Here is a 23608-nt window from a genome sequence, read left to right on the forward strand (position 1 = left end):
CATTTCTTCAATAACCTAAGAGAAGAAAAGGATGGAGGTCAACTTATAGATTTATTTTTTTTATTTAAAGAACTTAAGAAACATCAATTTTAGGGCTAGAATTGGGCTCAGTGGTAGCCCTTGCCTAGCTGTGAGACACTGGGTTCAAGTCTCGGCACCACATAAATATTTTAAGGATCCACTGACAACTAAAAAATAAAAAAAAGAAACATCAATTGCAAAACATGACCTTATTTGCATCCTGATTAAAAACCAACAAACAGTTTAAAAGAATTATGTAATAATTACACATTTGAACTCTTTGAGTATTTAATAATATTAAAAAGGTTTTGTGGGCTGGGATTGTGACTCAGTGGCAGACAGCTTGCCTCACAAGTATGAGGCATTGGGTTCAATCCTCAGCACCACCTAAAAATAAATAAATAAAATAAAGGTACTGTGTCCATCTACAACTAAAAAAATATTTTTAAAAAGGTTTTGTGGTTAGGGTCTTTTTAAAATATACTAATCTTTTAAAGCAGAGTCTCTCAAAGTAGACCAGTAGACCGCCTGGGGGTCAAAAGTATTTCTATAATACTACTAACAATGTACTATTTGCCTATTTCACTGTGTTCATATTTGCACTGCTGATGTAAAAGTGAATAAAAACCAGTGACACCTTAGCACAAATCAAGGCAAATACAACTATACCAGAAGTTGTATAGTTGTATTTGCACTCTAAGTAAAGGTCAGTTTTACTTAAGAAAATCTTTTTTGTGTGTGTGTGTGGTACTGAGTATTTAAACAAGGGCCTCACGCATTCCAGGCAAGCACTCTACCAACTGAGCCACATTCTCAGCCCAAGAATGTCCTTAATGAAATAGTAGAAATGATTATCAAACCTGACCCTTTTTAATATTCCAAACAAAAAGGAAGTCCTCAAAAAGCACATCTGCTATATAATGAAGTTGGCTGTCTTGGCAGAAAAGCACCTGCACAATTCTGAACAAGTCACTTTTCTCATAGAGCATACTTTTTCTACCTGAAAGCCAGCTGACACCAACCATGTTATCATCAACATTCACACCAACAATGTTAATTCAAACTTAGATATCTGGCAGACAAAGAAATGAAAGAAAATGAACTTTTCACTCCAACAATAACAATTTTGAGCATCTGTTGAAAATCATGACTAAAAATTTGACCTAAGCAAAAAAAAAAATCAGAATTTTAGAAAACCACCCACAACCACAGGCTTCATACTTCTCAGTGAAGGCTTTTCTAAATGACATCAGCGGTGATATTAACAAATGCAATTCTTTAACACACACACAAGTGTGTGTAATGAAATGTGTCAACATTTGAAATTCTGTATACCTCAATGAACCAATATTTTCCAAATGACCAATCATGATGCTTCAATACATTTGGAAAATAACTGCAGGGCTGGGGCTGAAGCTCAGTAGTAGAGTAGCACTTGCTTCGCACTAGGGATTTAACCCAGAGGCACTCTACAATGAGCCCTATATCCCTTATTTTTATAAAATTGTTATAGCTCTTTTTGTTTTTAAAATTGTGAAAGCTGGCCTTGAACTTGCAATCCTCCTGCCTCAGCCTCCAAGTCCCTGGAATTACAGGTATGTACCACCATACCTGGTCCAGTTTTAATTTCTAACATAATAAGTATTAATATATACCTGACTTGCATGAACAAAAGCTCTCTAGGGTCACAGGATCAAGAAATTTGAGAACTACTCTTTTATAAATATAACTGAAATATTTTAAAAATAAATTATATGATGTCTGGGCCTAGTTTAAAAATAATCATGAGTTATTCCAAGTGGGGAGATGGATATGGTTATAAAATTGGTCACGAGTTGATAACTAGAAGTGGGGTGACAGGAACATTGGCATTTATTATACAACGATCCCTATTCTTACATATTTGACATTTTTCAAATAAACAACTAATTAATAACAACGATGATGAAGAAGTGGTCTTACCGAGATCTCCCCTCCATGGGCTGTCTATTTAGGATCTGAATAGGTCCCCTAGCACGAGAATGAATTTTGTCATCCACCATATGTTTCAAACGCTGGTAGTAAGTCGGGCCAATAAAAATTTGTGATGTGATTTTTCGACCAGTGAACCCATTGTAAAGGACCTGAAACAGACAGATTTTTGAAGCACAGAATTAAATATATTAAACAAGTTCAAAGGACATATGTACATGTACTATATAATTCCATTTGTAAAATCAAAACAGACAAAACTAATTATAATGTTAGCAGTCAAGAGAGTGGCTAGCTTGCAGTGTGGGTGGGAGATAGTGACTAGAAGGGAGCTTCTAGGCATAAAACAGTAATTTTCCTTTCTAGATCCTGACATTAGTCATGCAGGTGTTTGTTTTGTGAAAATTTATCAAGCTGTCCATTTATGATTTGTGTACATATTTGAAAATATGTACTCTACTTCAATAAAAGGTTTGATTTTTTAAGAATAAAACTACACACACACACAAAAAAAAAGAATACACATAACAAATTACTACAGTAATAGAAAATATACCTCATTTCCTCTGAGATGGTAGCCATAATCAGACAAAAGATTAGAAATCTTCTGTACATTAACAGCATCATTAAATGGAGTGGCATCACCAATTTCACCCTTGTTAGCTGATACCTTTGAAATAAAAGTATTGAAAATGCTACTTCACACCAATTAAAAAAGAAATCTTAATAAAAATGCTGCTTCCATTTTGTTTCCCCTTAGAAGTTATACATTAATAAAAATACATTCCACTATAAAAACTCTTTCTGTAGTAAGGAAAATTTAGGACTTAAAAGCTGTAAAATATCAAGACTCATTTTATTAATATCTTCCACAAAATATTCATAACAAATCAATTAACCTAAAGAGGAAAAACTCAAATTATAAGCCTTCAAACACAAATCTACCCATGGGCTAATGTATAAAAAGAGTTAGACTCCCAAATACTTTTGCTGGCTCAAGGAAAATGACATCATTCATGTATAAGCCTATAGCCGTTCTATCTTATTAAGACACTTAACATTAGAAAACCTCCACGGAAAGATAGATGCACAGCTGAAAATACAGCTATAAAATTACTTAGTTCACAATGAACTAACTACCAATAAATTAATTCTTCCATCTGTAGAAAAGAACCAGTTAATAAGATAACCATCTATGTAGATAGAAGTTAACGTGTCTTAAAAAATTCTTTCTTAGCCATAATTTTGCAAATTAAAAAAAAAAAAAAAAGAAAGTGGAGGAAGGCAGAATTGTAAATAATTTGAAAGCAAGAAAATAAGTATATAGCTTTAAACAAAGTGCCCTGGCTCAAACATAAGAGAAATAATCTATCATCATTTTGAAAAAAATCATCATTGTACAACCTGTATTTTTCAAGACAATCTCTTACCTTCCCTTGAAGACATTCAATCAAGTGACCAATAGTCATACGAGAGGGAATGGCATGGGGATTTATGATGATATCAGGGGTAATACCTTCACAGGTAAAAGGCATATCCTATAAAGAAAATATTTTTAGTAAAAAAACTTAAAAGAAACTGAAAATCTTACTTTTATTTTCAAAACCAAAACTGACATCGCCCCCAAATTTTGCATGTCCTAAATCTGTTCAAGGTGGTATGTTCACATTCAACACTAAAATTTAAGATTTAATTAAGTTAAAGATTATGAGAAGTACTGCCCATAAAAGAAAATAATTAATAAACTACACTATGTTTAAAAAAACTGTGATTTAATAAAATGTTCAACAAAACTTTGGGTTAGGAGTGAGTGAGATCAAAGATACATACCTCTTGTCTATACTGAATACCACAGGTACCCTTCTGACCATGTCGACTAGCAAATTTGTCTCCAATTTGTGGAATTCTAACAGAGCGTACCTAAATTCACATAAAAATAGGTGAAGTGAAGTTGGTTTATTTCCTAAAACCAGTTACACAGAATGAATAAAGCTATACTCACCCTTATTTTACAAAACTTATATCCTTCCTGGTTGAGAGTTACCATAACCTGATCCACAATGCCTGTCTCGCTGGTTCTAAGGAAAGTGCTACAGTCTCTCTTGGTATAGCGTCTGTTGGTGCTCTCCAATTCATCTTCATTTTCAGGCAAGGTGACTGTTTTGCCTATAATAACATCATCTCCAGATACACGAACTCCTGGAGCTATCAAACCATCGTCATCCAGCTTGTCATAAATGGCATGCCTCATACCTGTGAGAAACAGACATAGAATTTTCTGAAATGATATTCCCATACAGAAAAGTAATGAAAACGTCCCACAATCCCCAACAAAGATTAAAATTCACACACATCAACAAGTTCTAAGTCGGTGGGAAGTTCACAGAAATCTCTACCATCACAAATCATGTTTAGTAATAAGTCCTTATTGAAAATATTACAAACTATGCTGAATTCTGTAATGCCTCATTTTTAAAAGAAAGTCTGTAAGGAAAAAGAACACTGGACTGAGCAGATGGTCCCATGACAGACATCTACTGAGTGGCTTTGGGTAAGTGTGTGTGTTGCCATCTCCACATCATATGAGACAAAGAAAATCTGTGTCCTCTGCACATGTCCTCTCACAGAATGATGAATTCCATCTTGTGCTGTCTTAACTCCACTAAACATCAATTCACTACCACATAAAACACCCAATGCAACAGGAACAAACCTAAGGAAATGGAATGTTTACCTTTATGCAATGCCTATGAGAAGTCAAAATTGTAGAAGACACCACATCCCCCTGGGAACATCCTATCTATCCCACTGTATAAGTAGTTTTTACATATCTATGAAAATAAATAACAACTAGAAAGTAAATTTGAGTTTTCCATTAGAAACAGCAAATATTGATATGTTCTCATTTATTTTTTAAATGTTTACAAATATTACAGTCACACCTCAGTCTGGGAGAGAAAAGGAGAGCTCCCATGAAAATGTACAAACTGAAAAACAAGTATAAATACAGAACAGTGAGAACAGGGCTACAAGGTACAGCCCATGAATTACGTAGCCTCTTTGATTTTTTTTAAATTTCCTCCCCTTGCAGGATGACCATGAGGGAAAGTCTATAATAGGAACATTTTTTGAAGGTGCAAAGAGTTTGGGCAAATACATCATGAATCCTAAGAATAACTTGAAAACACATTCCCATATTACAAAATAAGGGGGGCAAGGGGCACAACCTGGCAAAATTACTTAAGAAAACTACAATAAACTAAATTCCACAATTTAAATGTCAGTATCACTTACCTTGGCATGTTTCACGTGTAGGCTTCTCAAAAACCTCTTCTTGATCAAATCCTTTTTTAGACTCCTGTTCTTTGTATGAGCGATAGAAAACAGACCTAAAAACACATGGTTTGAAAGATAACTCCCATTTTTCTATTAAATAAAAGGACTTGGAATATACCAACAATTTTTCATTTAATTTATATTTTGGGAGATTATCTAAGCCATGGATCTAGGGACAAGAGTAACTGCACTAAGGATCAAAGTTCAGTCTTAAATGGGCTACACACATGTAGCATTTGACTCAAAATCTTAACCACCTGGAAACACAAGTGGGACAAGAAAGGACTCACGGTTACTGAGACCAAACTCCTACCCAATACAAGAGAATCCCCTTCATAATAAACCTGAGAGCTTGTCACCCAGGGTCTGCTTAGACATTTTCAGTAACAAGTTTTCATAGTAAGTCATAATGTTCACCCTCTGAAACTACACAGGGGCGGAGGAGGGGAGAAACCCTTCTTCCCCTCTAAAGTCTCTATTTTTTAAATAACCTTCATAGGCCATAGATTAGAGATCAATAATTTTTTCAATAAAACCACCGAAGTGAAGTATAACAGAAAACATAGTGAAAGAAAAAACACTTAGCATTTTAACAGTACTTACTGATGAGTTCTAATATTATGAGCTTTGTTTTTTTTATTTATTTTTGGTACCAGAGATTGAAGCCAGAGGTGATTAATCACTGAACCACATTCCCAGCCCTTTTCAGTTTTTTATTTTGAGATAGGGCCTTGCTAAATTGCTGAAGCCAGCTTGCAATCCTCCTGCCTCAGTCTCCCAGGTTGCCTGGATTACAGGCATAAGCCAACATGTTTGGCTCATTTCTTCTTTGTATGTTTCTATATTATCTAAATGCAAATGTGTATTTGCTTACAAAAGAAAAGACCCAACCAAAATATTAACATCTGAAAATTCAGAGGGACACAAGCAGCAGTATCCTCAGCTATCTGGACCATCAATCAGGCCTTTTGCTTTTGGGAGCAGGGCATAGTCAAACCTATTTTAACTATTTTTTATTTTTTTTTAAATAATATTTCCACTGTATATCTGTTTTGACAAATTTTATAAGAAGCTGACCTGAAAAAGCCTCGGTCTACAGCTGAACGATTCATGATAACAGAGTCTTCTTGATTATATCCAGTGTATGATGCAATGGCCACAATTGAGTTGATACCTACCATGAATTTAAAAGCATTTATTAAATCATTATCCAGGGGGTAAAGAAAAAGAGCCCTTTCTTTTAAATCCATTTTACTCAATCATATTTGCCATAAATGCTTTGGGTGTTTTTAATCATGGCAATTGTCAATCTACTCTTCCTTGATTAAGAGTCTGTGAGATAACTACTCTGCTGGCTAAATGTTTCGTACAAGCAAATCCTAGCCTGCCATTCCCAATGTATCCAGTTTTATAATCAATAATTATGCACACAAGTTGCCTCATATTTATAATACCTCCCTAAGTCAAGTTCTATGATCTGCTCATAGCAACCCTATGCTTCAAACAAGGTGCTACTGAGAAGCTACCTAAATAATTTATCTATGATCCCAAAGTTAATAAGGCAATAAGCTCAAGCCCCAGCTCCTTGCCTCCTGATTTCCAGTCTTAAGTTTGAAACTGGTACTACCCTGCTCCTCTCCGTATCCCACCGAAAAAATGGCACTGTATTTCCCACCACAAAGCCTTTCTTGTTTGCTTCCCCCAAAACGACTTTGTTAAATTTATAGATAAAGTAACAAGTATTAAAGAAAGAAGACCTAGTCCCCAGGAACCAGGCACTGGGAAGGGTGGGGTAGAAAGAAAGAAAAGACAAAACAAACCCCAAACACCACACCACTATAAAACAGTAAACTGCAATATTAGAAACAAAACACAATTAACACTGAATGTGAGTGGGTTTTTAATAAACGTAACTGACATACATCAATCAATATGCGAATCACCAGATTTTCTAAGAATTAAAATTCACTCAAATCTGAACGTATAGTTAACACAGCAATACAATTTATACTTATAATTTGTACTCCACATTTGAAACTACAGAATACAAAGAACTAAAATTTAAATGACTGAATATTTTGGCTGTATGAATAAATCATTAATAGTTGCCTCCTTAAAGCTAAATTCAATTTTTAAAAACATTCATTTACTCTTTTTTTTTTTGTTCCAAGTACTGGTGATTGAACCTAGCCCTATCATTTAAGTCTCATTAAGTTGCCCAGGCTGGCCTTAACTATCAATCCTCTTGACTCATCCTCCTGAGTCACTGGAATAATGGGGTATATATGGCACCTGGCTCATTTACTCCTTTACGTGTACAATAGGGGAGCAACAATTCTAACAAGTAGAGAGGTACAGATAAGGGGTGGCAGGAACTACAGACACAAAACATAGTCACTTACTCTACGGGGTAAGTGGGTTCATAATGTAGCCATGCAGCTGGTGTCAGGTATGGCCAGGGCCAAGAATTCAACCAAGATGGGGTTATATAAATAGACTGAGCAAATATATTGAGAACAAAGAGAGCTAGGAGTCTCATGATCAGGGAATGGAATTCTACAATAAACTTCACTGTTGGAATGGGATAGGAATACTGGGATGAACCGATGGTTAATATACAGACATAAATTCCCAGCACAAAACAAAAAACAGACACAAGTATGCATATGTATATGTTTAGCTCTATCAGCTGAAAAGAATTACAAAGAATGATTTTTAATTAGCAATGAGCACACCTACCACCCAGATTCTGGTTTCTAAATACTATCTTCCACCAAAAAGAGAAATGGCTGAGTCTAGGTTTACGAGAAGAAAAGCACAAGATAAGGCAAAATGTAAAGAAGTGCTGAAAGAATGATATGGACCTATCAGAAGTCATCTTGAAGCCAGGCATGGTGGTGCATGGAAATTGAAGCAGGAGGATTGCAAGATCAAAGTCAGTCTAGGCAACTTAGTGAGATGCTGTCTCAAAATTAAAAATTTTTAAAAAACTGGGGAGGTGGCCAGGCATAGAATGCCCCTGGGTTTAATCTCCAGTATCCTGAAGGGGGCAAAAAAGAAATCTTAAAGATGATCCTACTGGCTTAAATCTGGAACAATGTGAATATCAAAGTAAGGAATGATATTGCAAGCCACCATTTGGCAGCAATCATCATCTGACAAAGAACATTTATATGATCTCAAACTATCTCCCACAAAAGACTTATAACTTACTAATAAGTACAAAACACAATTAACAAGTAAAGAAACCTGACAGTCACTGGGACTGCTGACTACCTGGGTGTCAATGTTGACCTGATGGACTAAGGACAATGTCCTTATTTTTAAGAAACATACCCTAAAGAATTAAAGATTCATGTGGCTTCCTCAACTTACTTTTACATGGTTCAGGAAAAGAGAGAAAAGGAAGAAAATGATAAGGCAAACATGACAAAATGTTAACTAAGAAATCTAGATAAAAAGTATCCAGATTATTAAGAATTGGATGCAATGGCACATGCCCACAATTCCAGTGACTCAGGAGGTTGAAAAAAGAGGATCCCAAGTTGGAGGCCAGCCTGGGCAACTTAGAGAGACCTTGTCTCAAAATTATAAAAAAGGCTGGGGATGTAGCTCAGTGGTACAGGACCCCTGGGTTCAATCCCCAGTACCTTTAAAAAAAAAAAAAAAAAGGTATGTAGGAGTTCTTTGGTCTAGTCTTACAAGTTTTCCATAGATTTGAGATTATTCATAATAAGGCTTTATTTTTTAAAAAGATCCCATTACGAAAGCATGAATAACAGAACTGATGGCCAGGCTGAAGACTCTACCAGCCATGTCTCACCACTTTACATTAGTAACCTAAGAAAGAACATTTTCTTTCAAATCCAACCATACATTATATTTCTCTTATCTAGCTAAAAGAAACTGTATTTTCTAAAAAAAGCACTGGAAGCAAAGCCCAGAGATATGAGCCTGTTGCAGAAAGCCTAATGGATTTTATTAGACAAGAGTAACCCCTTGTGGAAGATTATGAAAATAAATAATTTTAACATGAAAATCTGCTATCAGATTGTCAGAGTTCCTTTTTGAGTTAATAATTTAAAGCCACTAAAGACAAAGTTTACTAATAATATTGACAATAAAAGTTACCCAATTCAAAGCCAAATTTCTGTTAACACAATAAGATAAAGTGCCAAGAATTATTTACACAGCCTCCCCTAATATTCAACATTCTCATCCTTCAGATTTTTCTGTACCATTTTGCCTATTGTCCAGGCTGAGACTCTCCTACAAACTCCTGATTCTGCTTATTAGCTACTTCTTAGCTTCTTTCCCAATTTCTTTTCTTGGTGCTTAAAGTTCTGTATGTTTCTAGCTTTTTTATCATTCTAAATTCTCCCTAGGCAACTTCATATTAATCTATAATTATTTTTAATATAAGAAACTTCACATAGTAGAGTTGACCTTCCTTAAATAACACTGCAACTTGCGGTTGGAAGATCACTTCTTATAGCAACTCGAAATCAATGTAAACTAAACAGAATTAATGTCAAACACCTCTTCCTCCTTTTATCATGATCTCAATCTTTTTTTTTCTTTTTTTTTTATTGGTTGTTCAAAACATTACAAAGATTGCAGAATCACATTGGTTACACATCTACATTTTTACATAATGCCATATTAGTAACTGTTGCATTCTGCTACCTTTCCTATCCTCTACTATCCCCCCTCCTCTCCCCTCCCATCTTCTCTCTCTACCCCATCTACTGTAATTCATTTCTCTCCTTGTTTTTTTTCCCATTTCCCTCACAACCTCTAATATGTAATTTTGTATAACAATGAGGATCTCCTTTCATTTCCATGCAATTTCCCTTTTCTCTCCCTTTCCCTCCCACCTCATGTCTCTGTTTAATGTTAATCTTTTCCTCCTGCTCTTCCTCCCTGCTCTGTTCTTAGTTGCTCTCATTATATCAAAGACGACATTTGGCATTTGTTTTTTAGGGATTGGCTAGCTTCACTTAGCATAATCTGCTCTAATGCCATCCATTTCCCTGCAAATTCCATGATTTTGTCATTTTTTAATGCTGCGTAGTACTCCATTGTGTATAAATGCCACATTTTTTTAATCCATTCATCTATTGAAGGGCATCTGGGTTGGTTCCACAGTCTAGCTATTGTGAATTGTGCTGCTATGAACATCGATGTGGCAGTATCATGATCTCAATCTTGGTTTTTTGTTTGTTTCTTTGTTTTTCTTTTTGAAATGAAGAGATCAAATCCAGGGTTTAATGCATGGGATCTTCCATCAAGCTACATCCCAAGTTCCCAATCTTTTTAAAAGCACCTCTCCGCGATCACCCAAGCCATAAACACCAAGATATTTCCAATTTCAGTCTTCCCTCTCTTCATCACTCCATATCCAACCAATCATCAAGTTTTATCAAATGTATTGCAAATAGTGTCTCATTCATCATTCTTTTTCATTTCTTCAGACCTTACCAATTCACACTTGGACTACTGAAAAAAACCTTTAAATAATCTGCCTGCTAATGCAGGCCCTAATTCTAACCTTACACTGCTGTCAAAATAATAGGTCCTAAAACAAATTTCTAATCCTATTTGCTTCCCTGCTCAAAAATGTTGGTCATTCTCAAAATAAAATCCAACCTGCTCTGACTTTCTCCACATGTTCAGTCCAAGCTTTACCTCTATATATTTACATTCCAGCCAGACTAAACTGAAAGGACCTCTAACTATTCCCACCTTTGTGTATCTCGGCCCTTGCTCAAAACTGTCTCTCAATTTCAAATACCCACTTTACCAGCATTACTCCAATCTAAAATGCCACCATTCCATGAAATTGGCTCTACATTTTCAACTGGAATCAATAATTTTTATCACTCCGTGCTTCCAAAGGACTTTGTAAGTCTAGAATTTCCACATATCCACCTTCTTACTACATTCATGCTTTCCATCACATTATAAATTTCATGAGACTAGGTACTGTGCCATATGCATTTTTTAACCCTCCCAAGAACCCAGTAAAGTGCTATAAGCTTGGCAAGATCATAAAAAATGTAAAACAAACTGAACATACCTGCTGGCAACTCTCTAAATCGAAGATATTCCATAGACCGTGTAGTCACAAGCGGTTTTTGAGGATAATAAAGAACATGGGCCAATGTGTCCATACGTACATGGAAGTTGGTGATATACACTCCCATAGCCTGCTTACCCATAGCAGACTGGTATGTGTTTCTAGGGGACTAAGAGAAGAAATGAAAAGTTGAATCAATGAAAATTTAATCTCCAAAGGAAAAGATACTAACCATAAATCAGGAAAATAATTGGCAGAAAAAGTTCCTGGAAGACAAGTGATCACTATTTGGAATAATCAATCATGGCCCATAACAATGAAACACAATAGCAAGCATGTCAAACTACTGATTCTACAGGCGTTCACAAGCTTTTCATTAAAAGTATTTTCTCTTAAGATTACACACTAACCTCTAATTTTTATAATTTTCCCCAATTTCTTGCAAATCAAAAAAAAAAAAAAGCTACCAACCTGGTTATGGTCAGGAAAGGGAATAATAGATGCACAAACACCAAGAATCATTGATGGATGAATCTCACAATGGGTATATGTGGAACAATAAGCAACTTCTTTCTCCTGTAAATCATCTGGGGTCATTGCAAGCATCACTGTTTCTTCTTCTAGAGTATCTATATATTCTACTACCCCGCTGGCCACAAGATCTTGCCAACTAAAAAAGAATTCAGTTTCCTTAGTTCTTGATATATTTTAACTAATAAGGCTTCCATAAAAAGTATTCCTATATTTATATGTACTGCTGTGGGAAAGTTCTAATATAGATGCAAGATTGTTAATGAAAAAAGTAAGCTACTGAACAATACTATAAATTATTGTCCCATAACTATTATTAGTTTGTTTTGTGTTGAAGATACTGTACTTGTAGGGCAGGGATAAATATATAATATACAAAATAAGATCTGGTAAAATACATGTACCCAACTGTTACTAGTATTTAGTTATGAAGAGGAGAGTATGAATTAGGGGCTTTAACATTTTTTAATTTTTATATGTTGTTTAAATTTTTTAAATTAAGACTCTACATTTACATATTACTAAAAATTTGTTTAAAGAAAGTTCATCTTGGGGCTGGAGTTGTGGCTCAGTGTTAGAGCATCTGCCTGGCACGTGTGAGGCCCTGGGTTCAATCCTCAGCTATATATATATATATATATATATATATATATGTATGTAAAAAAAAAAGTTCATCTTAAAAAGTTGTGCTGCAATTGTGTACAATGCATCAAAATGCATTCTGCTGTAATATATACCTAATTAAAATAAATTATTTTTTTAAAGTTCATCTTTTAATTAAATTTCTATTATTCACATAATTATGTGTTTTTATATACATTATATTTGTTATTTTTAGAATTTGATTTTAACACATCACAAAAACTTACATACTTAAACACAATCCTATAAATCCCATGCGTTATAAAAATATATACTGGAATTAGGGGTGATGGGTGCACAAACTTGGGAACATACTATACACTTTCAAAAAATGGTTAATTTAAAATATGTGAATTCTAGCTCAATTTTTGAATGCACACATTTTTCTACTTGTTTTTTACCTGTAGTTGTTATATTCTCTCTCTTTCAATTGGTCAATATGTCTCTTCTTTAAAAGTAGCTTTTGTTTTTCCACAATCAGAAGTGGTCTACAAATACGGCCTGCATCGGTATAGATCCGAATCTCCCTCTCTCGAATATCTCTGATCATAGAAACCTATACATGAAAAGATAAAAACAATCTCATGAACTTTTACTTTCTCTATATCATAACAACTTAGCTAAAAATAAATAGTTCCAGTCAGGTACAATGGTGTACACTCATAGTACCAGACTCAGGAGGTTTAAGATGGGAAGATCACTTGAGCCCAGGAATTCAAAACCAGCCTGGACAACATAGTAAGGCCCCCTCTCAAAAATAAAATAAAAGATCTGGTATGGGGCATACACCTGTAATCCCAGCAACTTGGGAGGCTGAGGCAGGAGGATCACAAGTTTGAGGTTAGCTGCAGGAACTTATCAAGACTCAAAACAAAAAGGATTGAGGATGCAGCTCAGTGGTAAAGTACCCCTGGGTTCAATTCCCAGTACTATAAAAATAATAACAACAGTAATAATAATAAACAACATCTACTCAATTTCTGAAGCAACCAAGTATTAATAAAATGGACAAAACTTAGTTACCAATGTTCAATCTACTAAAAACCTTGGTATAATTTAAAATTCTATAAGTGAAAAATCCTAATATTGGTTAGGATTATTATTTCCATTCGTTTCTATTTTACTTTTTTAATGCGACTACTAAAAATTTTAACCTGCATATGTGGATCACATTCTTTTTTTTTTTGGCCGGGGCAGGGGGTGCCAGGGATTGAACCCAGGGGTGCTTAACCACAACTGCAGCACTTATTTTTTATTTTGAGACAGGATTTCACTAAGTTGCTTGAGGCCTCACTAAATTGCTGAGGCTGGGTTTTGAACTTATGATCCTTCTGCTTCGGCCTCTTAAGCCTCTGGAATTACAGAGGTGTGCCACCACTCCTGGCTCACATTCTATTTCTATTGGACATGAAAGTATACAAACTATATTCTTTCAATTCTGCAATAAAACATATACATTAATAAAAGTAATGCAAAATATAAAGTCAAAAAGGAAACAAATAATAATTTCCAGTGAATTATCTAGATCTCATATATAATCTTGGAAGTTGATTAATAAATGAATTGCTAATGAATTAGAAAACTGAAGAACAGATTAGTGTTTCCCCACAAATAGACCTTTAAGGGATTGGAGATATAGCTCAGTGATACAGCACTTGCCAAGCACACACAAGGCCCTGGGTTCAATCCCTAGTACTATCAAACCCTTTAAAAAGTAAATCAGATTTGAATCCTTTTACTAAAGAAAGGACTGAGTTTATTTAAGAAAGAGAAATATTTAAGTTAGTTTAAAAACCATAGTAAGTAACAAAAGTTTGATCAAAAACTCCAAATTCAGGGGCTGGGGTTGTGGCTCAGTGGTAGAGCACTTGCCTAAAATGTGTGAGGCCCTGGGTTTGATCCTCAGCACCACATATAAATAAACAAAGTTAAAAATCCGTTGGCAACTAAAAAATATTAAAAACAAATAAACAAACACCAAGTTCTTCTCTAAAATTAAAGGGTAAAAAGCCAAGAAGTAAAAAACATTTATATTCTTAGCCCATTTACTATTCATAGAAAGCAATCTAAGAATCATTATTTTTGAGCAGAAATACCATGAATGACATTCTGAAATTCAAGAAAAGATAGTGCTTTTTAACACGATTTAATAGGATGACATAAATACAGCTTTCCTCCTCAAAGGTCAGTATTCTGAGCTCCAAGTGAAAGAGGCATTCTTTAGTAGGTCTAGAGACAACTACTGGCAAGAAAGCCTACCTAACAGGTGCAACAAGTTAGAAATAACATACGCAACTCTAGTCATCACAAAATATGAAAGAAAAGAAAAAGCATTAAACACCTAGAAAATAACACAATTCTCCCATTTAGGAGTCTCCCAACATAGAAAACGTAAAGTCTCAGAAAAAAAAGGGGGGGGCATAATCAATAATCACTGACAAATTTTTCCATCACGAAAAATATAATCAGCTTTGGTTCTAGGTCCTTCTCTGAGCCTTGCCTGCCTTGGTGAGGCATTCTGTTCCTCTCTTTAAGCTGTAAATATGCCCGTATCAAATCCCAGGGCCTGCCTGATGCAGAAGACCTGCAGCAACTCAATACTCTTCTCTGCTTTGCTAGGTGTAATGGAAGCCAGCTACTGGTTAAGCATGTTACAGTTTTTTTCCAAACCCACTTTCACCTGCACAGGCCCCAATGTATGGTATAAGCATTTTGTCAGAAGTACTTAGGTAAAATACATTATATATAGTATCAGAACAGACAGTAGGTTTGGAAGAATAAAAAGTCTAAGAAATATCCCCAAATAATAATAAATAAATATCTTTTAGTATACTAAAAGACCTATTTAGGGAAGTAATGAAGTTCATACTATATTTTAATGACTGAAAAAAAAAGAAAAAAAGAAAAAACCCATCCTGATCCCAAATCACTTCAACATCCACCTAAATATAAGAGACTCTATTAAAAGTGCATCACAATTCATGATGAATCTCTGGATTCAGTCAAAGGATAAGTCAGAGATAAATATTTCCATTTTTAAAAGTAGTCTCAGCTTTAGGAAAAAATCTCCTACAAATTTTTTTAATATATAATTTGAGTTTAAAATATAACAATGATTTCAAGTTCATGTCAAAATTTTTAGGAACATGTATTTAAAGATTAAAGCAAGCAATACCTTAAATATACTTCACGCTTCAAGAAAATCTAGCTGAAAGAAAGATGCCAATATAAAAAAAAAAAAATTTCTCTATTCTTATGCCTTGTCTAAAAATCTTAGAGACCCATGCTCTCTTAGCTAATTAAAGATTCTTACTTCAGGGACTAGAGTTGTTTCCCAGTTGCTGAGCATGCACAAGACCCTGGGTTGGATCCCCAGCCCAACAACAACAATAAAAATTCTTACTTCAGACACAATGATGTCCATCTGACGCCTTAATTTCCTTAGGGTGTTCATAAGTTGTTCAGGATCTTTATGTATTCCAACCCAGCAGCCATTAACAAAAATCTTAGTCGCACTAAAATGAAAAGCCAAAAAGCATTTTGCACTTATCAATCATTTACTAAGCTATACCTAAAGAGTAAAAATTTTATTTAAAAAGAAAACTCCATCTATACACACTCAGCAATAGCTGCAGGAGAAATTTCTTCTAAATTTTCCATACTCCATTCTTCTAAAAATTCCAGAATTGGAGAAGGTTGAGATCCAACTGAAATATAAGCCATCAGTGCTAAATTCTTCACAAGTCCTACAGCATGGCCCTAAGGAACAAATCAAGTAATTACTCACATTGATTTTACATATCTATACAAATTCTTTTCCATACACATTTTTTCTTCAACTTGATTTCAAGATTTACTTTCTAAGAACAAAATGGTTAATAATATCTTAGGTCTAAACCACAATGTATAATTTAATATAAAATGCCTTCTTAATTATGTCCTATATAATCACTAGCAGGCTTTTTGATCTGAATATAAATTCTAATATATTACCTCTGGGGTCTCAGCAGGACAAACCATTCCCCACAACGTATTATGCAACTGTCTTGGTTTTGCTAGTTTGCCATCTCTACCAATAGGAGAATTTAAACGGCGCAGATGAGAAAGAGTAGATGCAAAAGTCAGGCGGTTTAATACCTAGGAGAAAAATAACGTCATTAAAGTTTGGGCATCTCTGTGATGTGTTTATCTTTAAGTGGTGCTATGATTGAATCCAGTGCTTCACACATGTTAGCCAAGTACTCTGCCACTGAGCTACAGCCCCAACCCCATATAAGACATTTTAAGCAAGATAAATAAGATAATATTTAGTGAGGGAAAAAAACAAGCAATCCAAGCCAAATATACCTCTAAATAATTACCCCTCACCCAACCCCAAAAAAACCCAAACCTCATCCCTCTTCCTAAGTCTCCTATCATGGTTAATGTCATCACTACCTAACTTTGATCTCCCAACCTAGAAATCTTAAAATAATTTTTGTCTCTAAGTTATTCTTTCTACACATCAAACATTATGTTGTTGATTCTATCTCCTTCCACACATCTATAAATATAGCCTGTAAATTCAATCTTCAAATTTTCTAAAATATCTAGCTCTCTCATCCCAAAGTTACAGTAGAACCTTGGATCAGCTATTTACCTCACATGTATATATCCCTGCCTTGTTGCCTCCAATCTACCCTCCTCAGTTTCCAGAATTACTAAAACTGTGTCCATATCATTCACCTGCTTAAATTATTAAACAGGCTGACCTGGCTTCAGAAGAGCAAAATATTAAAGGCCTTCTTAATGAAGACCCAAACACTTTACCCTACCAGTCTCCCAACTTCCTGTACTCCACTGACATTGCCACATACTTTCACCTCCTTGCCCTGGACCATGCTACTGCCACAGAATGGAATGCACTTCTCTACTGTTTTGTCTGACTCAGAAGAACTCTCATCCGGGAAGAACTCTTCTCTTTACTATACACTATGAAACTTTCCGTCATTCAACTAGTCAACCACAAAGTCTTATAAAAGCTACTTCCTAAAAATTTCTCAAATTTGATCCCATTATTCATCTCTACAAAACTGCTCATTGAGACCCTAATAACTTCTTATTCAGGTTGTTATAATAATCTTCCTGACAACAACCTTGTCCTTCTTATATCATTTCTCCATACTGCCAATTACTATGAATGTGTCTAAAAAACAAAAATAACCATGCCACTCCCCCTCTACAATCTGTTTCCAACCCCCCTTTCCAACTCCACCTAACCATTTTAATTTGAAAATCTTGAATTGCTCCAGCTCCAACACACATACCCTCTTTATGGCTCCATCCTTCTGTTCAGGATATTAAGAGTTTTCTGCAGTTTTTCTGTGAGAGGGTGGTTCCACCCTCCTCTCCACCAACTGTGCTTTAAGATTCAGTCCAGGTATTATCTCCTAAACCCTCTAAGGCTATGATAAAGCCTTTCTCTAGCATTCTCACCCAGCAGGTGTGCAGGTCTCTTATTATGATACTGTACCATCTAGCTACAAGTATAGTAATAAATGACTAAAGATCAGAAATCTTATTTTATTCATCTTTGTATGTCTACAATGTAGCAGAACCTATATAACTCTATATCATGTACAACCAGACGAATAAAAAATTATATTCCATTTATGTATGATATGTCAAAATGTATTCTACTGTCAGGTATAACTAATTAGAACAAATTAAAAAATATATTTAAAAAAAATAAAATGTTGGGCTGGGGATGTGGCTCAAGCGGTAGCGCGCTCTCCTGGCATGCGTGCGCGAGTTCGATCCTCAGCACCACATACAAACAAAGATGTTGTGTCCACCAAAAACTAAAAAATAAATATTAAAAAATTCTCTCTCTCTTTAAAAAAAATAAATAAATAAAATAAAATGTAGCAGAGTACCTGGCACATCAGAGGGCCCAATAACAATTCACTGAACTGACTTTGCAGTGGCATCTTTTATCATACTAAAGCTCAGAGTATAGGAGCTATATATAAATGAATATTACTCTGCTAAATGCTGATGAACTCCCTGAGAGTTGGTTTGGAGTCTCATTCAAGTTGTGAACCCAGCATCAAAAACATCAAGTATACCCAAAAAATCCTTAATGAATTAAAAAGAACTAAAAATTTAACTTTGCTATCAGCTGTATCCTAGAATTTCACACAGCATCTAGGGTTTAGGAACTTGAATTTGCTATCTGGATGCCAAATCAATCAGGTAATAACAATATTGGCTAGTTTTTTTGTTTTTTTGTTATTTTTTAAGATTCTGAAACCAGCAATTTTTTTTTTGCTACATTTCTTGCCTGATTTCATTATTCATAGTCTTGCTTCTTTATAAATATTTTAAACTTTGACAATATTGGCTAGTTTTAAAGAGAATGGGGAGATCCACCTCAAAAGACCATAAAGCCCATAAATACATCACAGGTTTAAAATCTCACAGGAAAAGACAATAAATATGGCATCATGGTGCAGGCTTATAACTGCAGCAACTTAGGAGGCTGAGACAGGAGGTTCTCAAGTTCAAGGCTAGCCTTGGCAATTTCACAAAACCCTGTCTCAAAATAAAAAAGGGTGCTGGGTGCAGTTGCACATGCCTGTAATCATAGGGACTTGGGAGGCTGAGGCAAGGGGATCCCAAACTCCAGACCAGCCTCCTCAATGTAGCATGGCCATATCTCAAAAATAAATAAATAAATAAAATAAATAAATAAATAAATAAATAAATAAATAAATAAAAAGTGCTTGGAATATAGCTCGGCACCCTGAGCTCCATCTCCAGTTAGCAAAAACAAACAAAAAAAAAAAGTAAAGCAAATATAAAAAATTATTTAAAAAATAAAAATTTCAGGCTGGGACATTTTTATTTTTTTAAAATAAATGGTAGAGTGCTTGACTTGCACATGTGAGGCACTGAGTTCTATCCTCAGCACCACAGGAAAATAACAAATAAATAAAAGGTTTCAAAAAATAATAATAATAATAAAAATACCTAATGAGCCTTTTAAAAGCTTTTCCCTAATATTCCACCTGAGATTAGCTACTGCATTCACATTAAAAACTCAGAAGTATCATGCATTTTCTAACAAATGAAGGGAATATCTACTTATTCTCTGGATTAACTTCTAAAATGGAACTTTTAATTATTTTTATATTTTGGAGTTTTTTAAATACATAAAGACTTTGCTAACACATACTGTCTGACTTCCCATGTAGCCACTCTTATTAACCATCTTGAGTTTCTAAACTGTAAGCCAAAAACTTAAGTTCCTCTTTGTTATGCTAATAGTTAATTTTTAAAATTTATTTGATAATTTAAAACCCCCAGTGATTTCAATTTGAGAACAAAATAAAAAGCAAAATAACCTGCTTTAAATAAATTAAAGAAATTACTAGTCCTATAACATTTTTCCTATGAATCCTACAGTCATAGTTGATACCCTTACCTGAGATACTCCAGCTCTGGCTTGATGAGCTTTCTTTTGGTCACCCCAGTTTCCAGTAGCTAAAGAATATTTTAAGCCATCAGATATTATCCGTGTTTTAATCGCCAACTCCAAGTTAAAGTCCTTTCCTCGATCAATAAACTTCTGTGCATAGATTCGTACTTCTTTCAGTAAATTCTTAAACATACTGCCAAATAAAATGGTATTATTTTAAACATGTAAATGTCCACAAAATGCACTCTTAATAAAGATAATACTGCCCACAAGGGGGCAAAAATGATTGTGGTAGGGCACACATACAAAAAACAAAACAAAAAAACCCACACATATAGTATATATTCATATGTGGCAGACAAAGCAAATACGAAAATGTGCCAAAATAGTATCATGGGACAATAATATAAAAGGCTGAGAAACACTAATCTATAACACACTAACCAAACGTGCAAAATACTAATGTTAATAAAAAATAAAATTTAAACCAGGTATGGTGGCGCATGCCTATAATCTCACCAACCTGGGAGGCTAATACAGGAGGATCACAAATTCAAGGCCAACCTCAGCAATTTAACAAGGCTCTGAGCAACCTAGTGAGACTGTCTCAAAATAAAGAATTAAAAGGGCTGGGGATACAGCTCAATGGTAAATATCCCCTGGGTTTAATACCTACCTAGTACAAAAAAAAAAAAAAAAAAGAAGCAGCAGCAGTTGGGCACAGTCACCCACGCCTGTAATCCCAGTAGCTCTGGAGGCTGAAGTAAGAGGATCACAAGTTCAAGGCCAGCCTCAGTAACTACCAAGATAAAAATAAAAAGATCTAGGGATGTAGTTCAGTAGTAAAGTGACCCTGAGTTCAATCCTCAGTATAAAAAAATAATAATAAAAATAAACAAACATAAACAAGAAATACACTCACTGTGCTCACAAATATCATTCCCAGACATGAACTTAACTAAATCTGAGCAAGTAGCAAAGAGAACATAGAAAACACAGAAGTACATAATGTAATACCAAGATGGCTTAGCAACTCCAGTCTAAGATTAGTCTTAGATTGACTAATCTACAGTCAATCTCCCTACTCAGAGAATAGGAGCTATATATCTTACCCTCTAAATAAGAATGCAAGTAGTGGCCCAGCAAGATCCAATCTTTTGTTTCCATAGTGATCTCTGTCATCTAGTTCTCTTCTACCCAAAGCTGCCAGAAGTAACCTATGAACCATATATCTAAAAAAAAAAAAAAAGAAGTGAAAAACACTTGGTTTTGGTTTCTTCCCCAAAATATTTACATCATTCTTTACAATTTTAGCTTTAAGGAAAACACTATCTCAACTATATCTTGGTATAGAATTTAAAACAATAAAATTTAACATACCCCAAGAAATATGCTTTTTTGGTCTCACAAAAATCACTAACACCAACATGAGGAAGCATTTCTTTTTGTAAAACTTCTTTTGCATACTTAATTCTTTTCTCTTTAGTAACGCCAGGCTTTGCTCCTCTTGAACCAATGAAATTTAATGCCACATTCTGTTCTTGAATGACAAAAGCTTCATCAAGAGAAGGTTTAACCTGTCAAATAATTCATATAAAAATTATCTTCAAATTCATATTTTCACCTCAAAATGAGTCAGCTGTCATTTAACTTAATAACATGCCAAATATTCCTATAAACCTAATTAAATACATATGTGTTTTTAGAAAATCAAGGAATTATAAAATCTTAGAACTAGAAGAACCACCTCAAAGATCTAGAGATCTCGAACAAAATCCATTCATCAGTACAGGCAATTTTACTTTCTAGATAAAATAAAATACAAATAATTCCGCTATAAAAAGAATAATGTGGGTTTTTTTGTTTTGTTTTTACAGTTTAATAATCAATGGCAAATAATAATAATAATAAAAGTTCCTTCCAGATATCAAAAATATTTAAAGAAGTTCTGAATCCAATAAAAATTTACTGAGCTACAAATAAATAAATGTGTCAACTGTTTTCAATCTTGGTATTAATCACAAGTATTGGGATTGAACCCAAAGACCTCACATATGCTAGGCAAGTGTTCTACCTGTGCCTAAATTGAATCTAATCATGAAGAAATATGTCAATTCCAAATAAGGGCAATTCTACATTTAAAAAAAAAAAAATGGCCTAGGGCTAGGGTTATGGCTCAATGGCAGAGCGCTTGCCTGCACGTGTGAGGCACTAGGTTCGATCCTCAGACCAAATAAAAATAAAAGTATTGTGTCTCTCTACAAATTAAAAAACAAAAAAAAATTTTTTAAAATGGCCTACCTTCTCTTCACATTTAAGTGTTCTAAAAGACAGAGAGGGGGCTGGGGATGTGGCTCAAGCGGCGGTAGCGCGCCATGCCTGGCATGCGTGCGGCCCGGGTTCGATCCTCAGCACCACATACAAACAAAGATGTTGTGCCCGCCAAAAACTAAAAAATAAATATTAAAATTATCTCTCTCTCTCTCTCTCTCTCTCTCTCTCTCTCTCTCTCTCTCTCTCAAAAAAAAAAAAAAAAAAAAAAAGAGAAAAGGCAGAGAGGGCTAGTGTGGTGGCTCAGTGCAAGAGCACTTGCCTAGCCTATTTGAGGCACCGGGTTCAATTCTCAGCACCGCATATTAATAAATAAAATAAAGGTCCATTGACAACTAAAATAAAGGTCAATTAACAACTAAAAAAATATTGTAAAAAAAAAAAAAAGACAAAGAGAGGCAGATGAAAATTTAAGAGAGACATAGAAAAACAAAATGCAAAAGGGCACAGTGATCCATGCATGTCATCCCAGCAACTGGGGAGACTAATGCAGGAGGATCACAAGTTCAAGGCCAGCCTTGGTAACTTATCGAGGCCCTCAGCAACTTAGTAAGATTCTATCTCAAAATAAAAAATAAAAAGGGCTGGGGATATAGCTCAGTAGTAAAGCACCCTGGATTAAATCCCTAGTACCAAAACAAATAAACAAAAAAATGCAATGAATGATCCTGAATTAGATTCTGAACTAAGAAAAAAAAATGCTACAAAGGATATTATCGGGGCTGGGGTTTTGGCTCAGCAGTAGAGTGCTTGCCTACCACATGCAAGGCTCTGGGTTCGATCCTCAGCACCACATAAAAATAGATAAAATAAAGGTATTATGTCCAACTACACTAAAAAAAAAAAAATTTAAAAAAAAGATATTATAGGAGCTGGTGGGGCACCTTGTAATCCCAATGTCTCATGAGGCTGAGGCAGGATTCCATTTTCCAGGCCATCCTGGGCAACTTCACAAGACTGTCTCAAAATATAAAAAACAAATATGGGAGTTCAGGATATGGCTCAGTGGTAGAACACTTGCCTAACATGCTCAAGGCCCTGAGTTTGATCCCTAGCACTGCATACGTGCATGCACATACACACACACAAATGGGGCTTTGGCTCAGTGGTACAATGCCCCTAAGTTCAATTCCCAGTACAAGAGGGAAAAAACAAGATATTATGGGAACAATTAGTAAATATCTAAGATTTCATTTCACCCCAGTCAGAATGGCAATCATCAAGAATACAGGCAACAC

The 23608-nt window shown here is 34.8% G+C and overlaps 1 protein-coding gene across 1 annotated transcript in view; it reads right to left on the minus strand.

The window, feature by feature from the left end:
* Nucleotides 1-23608, minus strand: part of Polr2b (RNA polymerase II subunit B) — a 47639-nt gene that overhangs the window by 3319 nt on the left and 20712 nt on the right. Inside the window, exons 8-23 of the mRNA XM_026385882.2 lie at nt 21420-21616; nt 21152-21271; nt 20046-20232; nt 16574-16717; nt 16200-16339; nt 15984-16095; nt 12982-13136; nt 11879-12077; nt 11408-11576; nt 6406-6502; nt 5287-5381; nt 3995-4245; nt 3823-3912; nt 3423-3530; nt 2549-2662; nt 1984-2144 (exon numbers count right to left, since the gene is read on the minus strand). Of these exons, the coding sequence (XP_026241667.1) occupies nt 1984-2144; nt 2549-2662; nt 3423-3530; nt 3823-3912; nt 3995-4245; nt 5287-5381; nt 6406-6502; nt 11408-11576; nt 11879-12077; nt 12982-13136; nt 15984-16095; nt 16200-16339; nt 16574-16717; nt 20046-20232; nt 21152-21271; nt 21420-21616 (2339 nt within the window). The remainder of the gene's footprint in view (nt 1-1983; nt 2145-2548; nt 2663-3422; nt 3531-3822; nt 3913-3994; nt 4246-5286; nt 5382-6405; nt 6503-11407; nt 11577-11878; nt 12078-12981; nt 13137-15983; nt 16096-16199; nt 16340-16573; nt 16718-20045; nt 20233-21151; nt 21272-21419; nt 21617-23608) is intronic.

Source organism: Urocitellus parryii, chromosome 10 (assembly GCF_045843805.1).
Source record: "Urocitellus parryii isolate mUroPar1 chromosome 10, mUroPar1.hap1, whole genome shotgun sequence".
In the NCBI taxonomy this organism is placed as follows: Eukaryota; Metazoa; Chordata; class Mammalia; order Rodentia; family Sciuridae; genus Urocitellus; species Urocitellus parryii.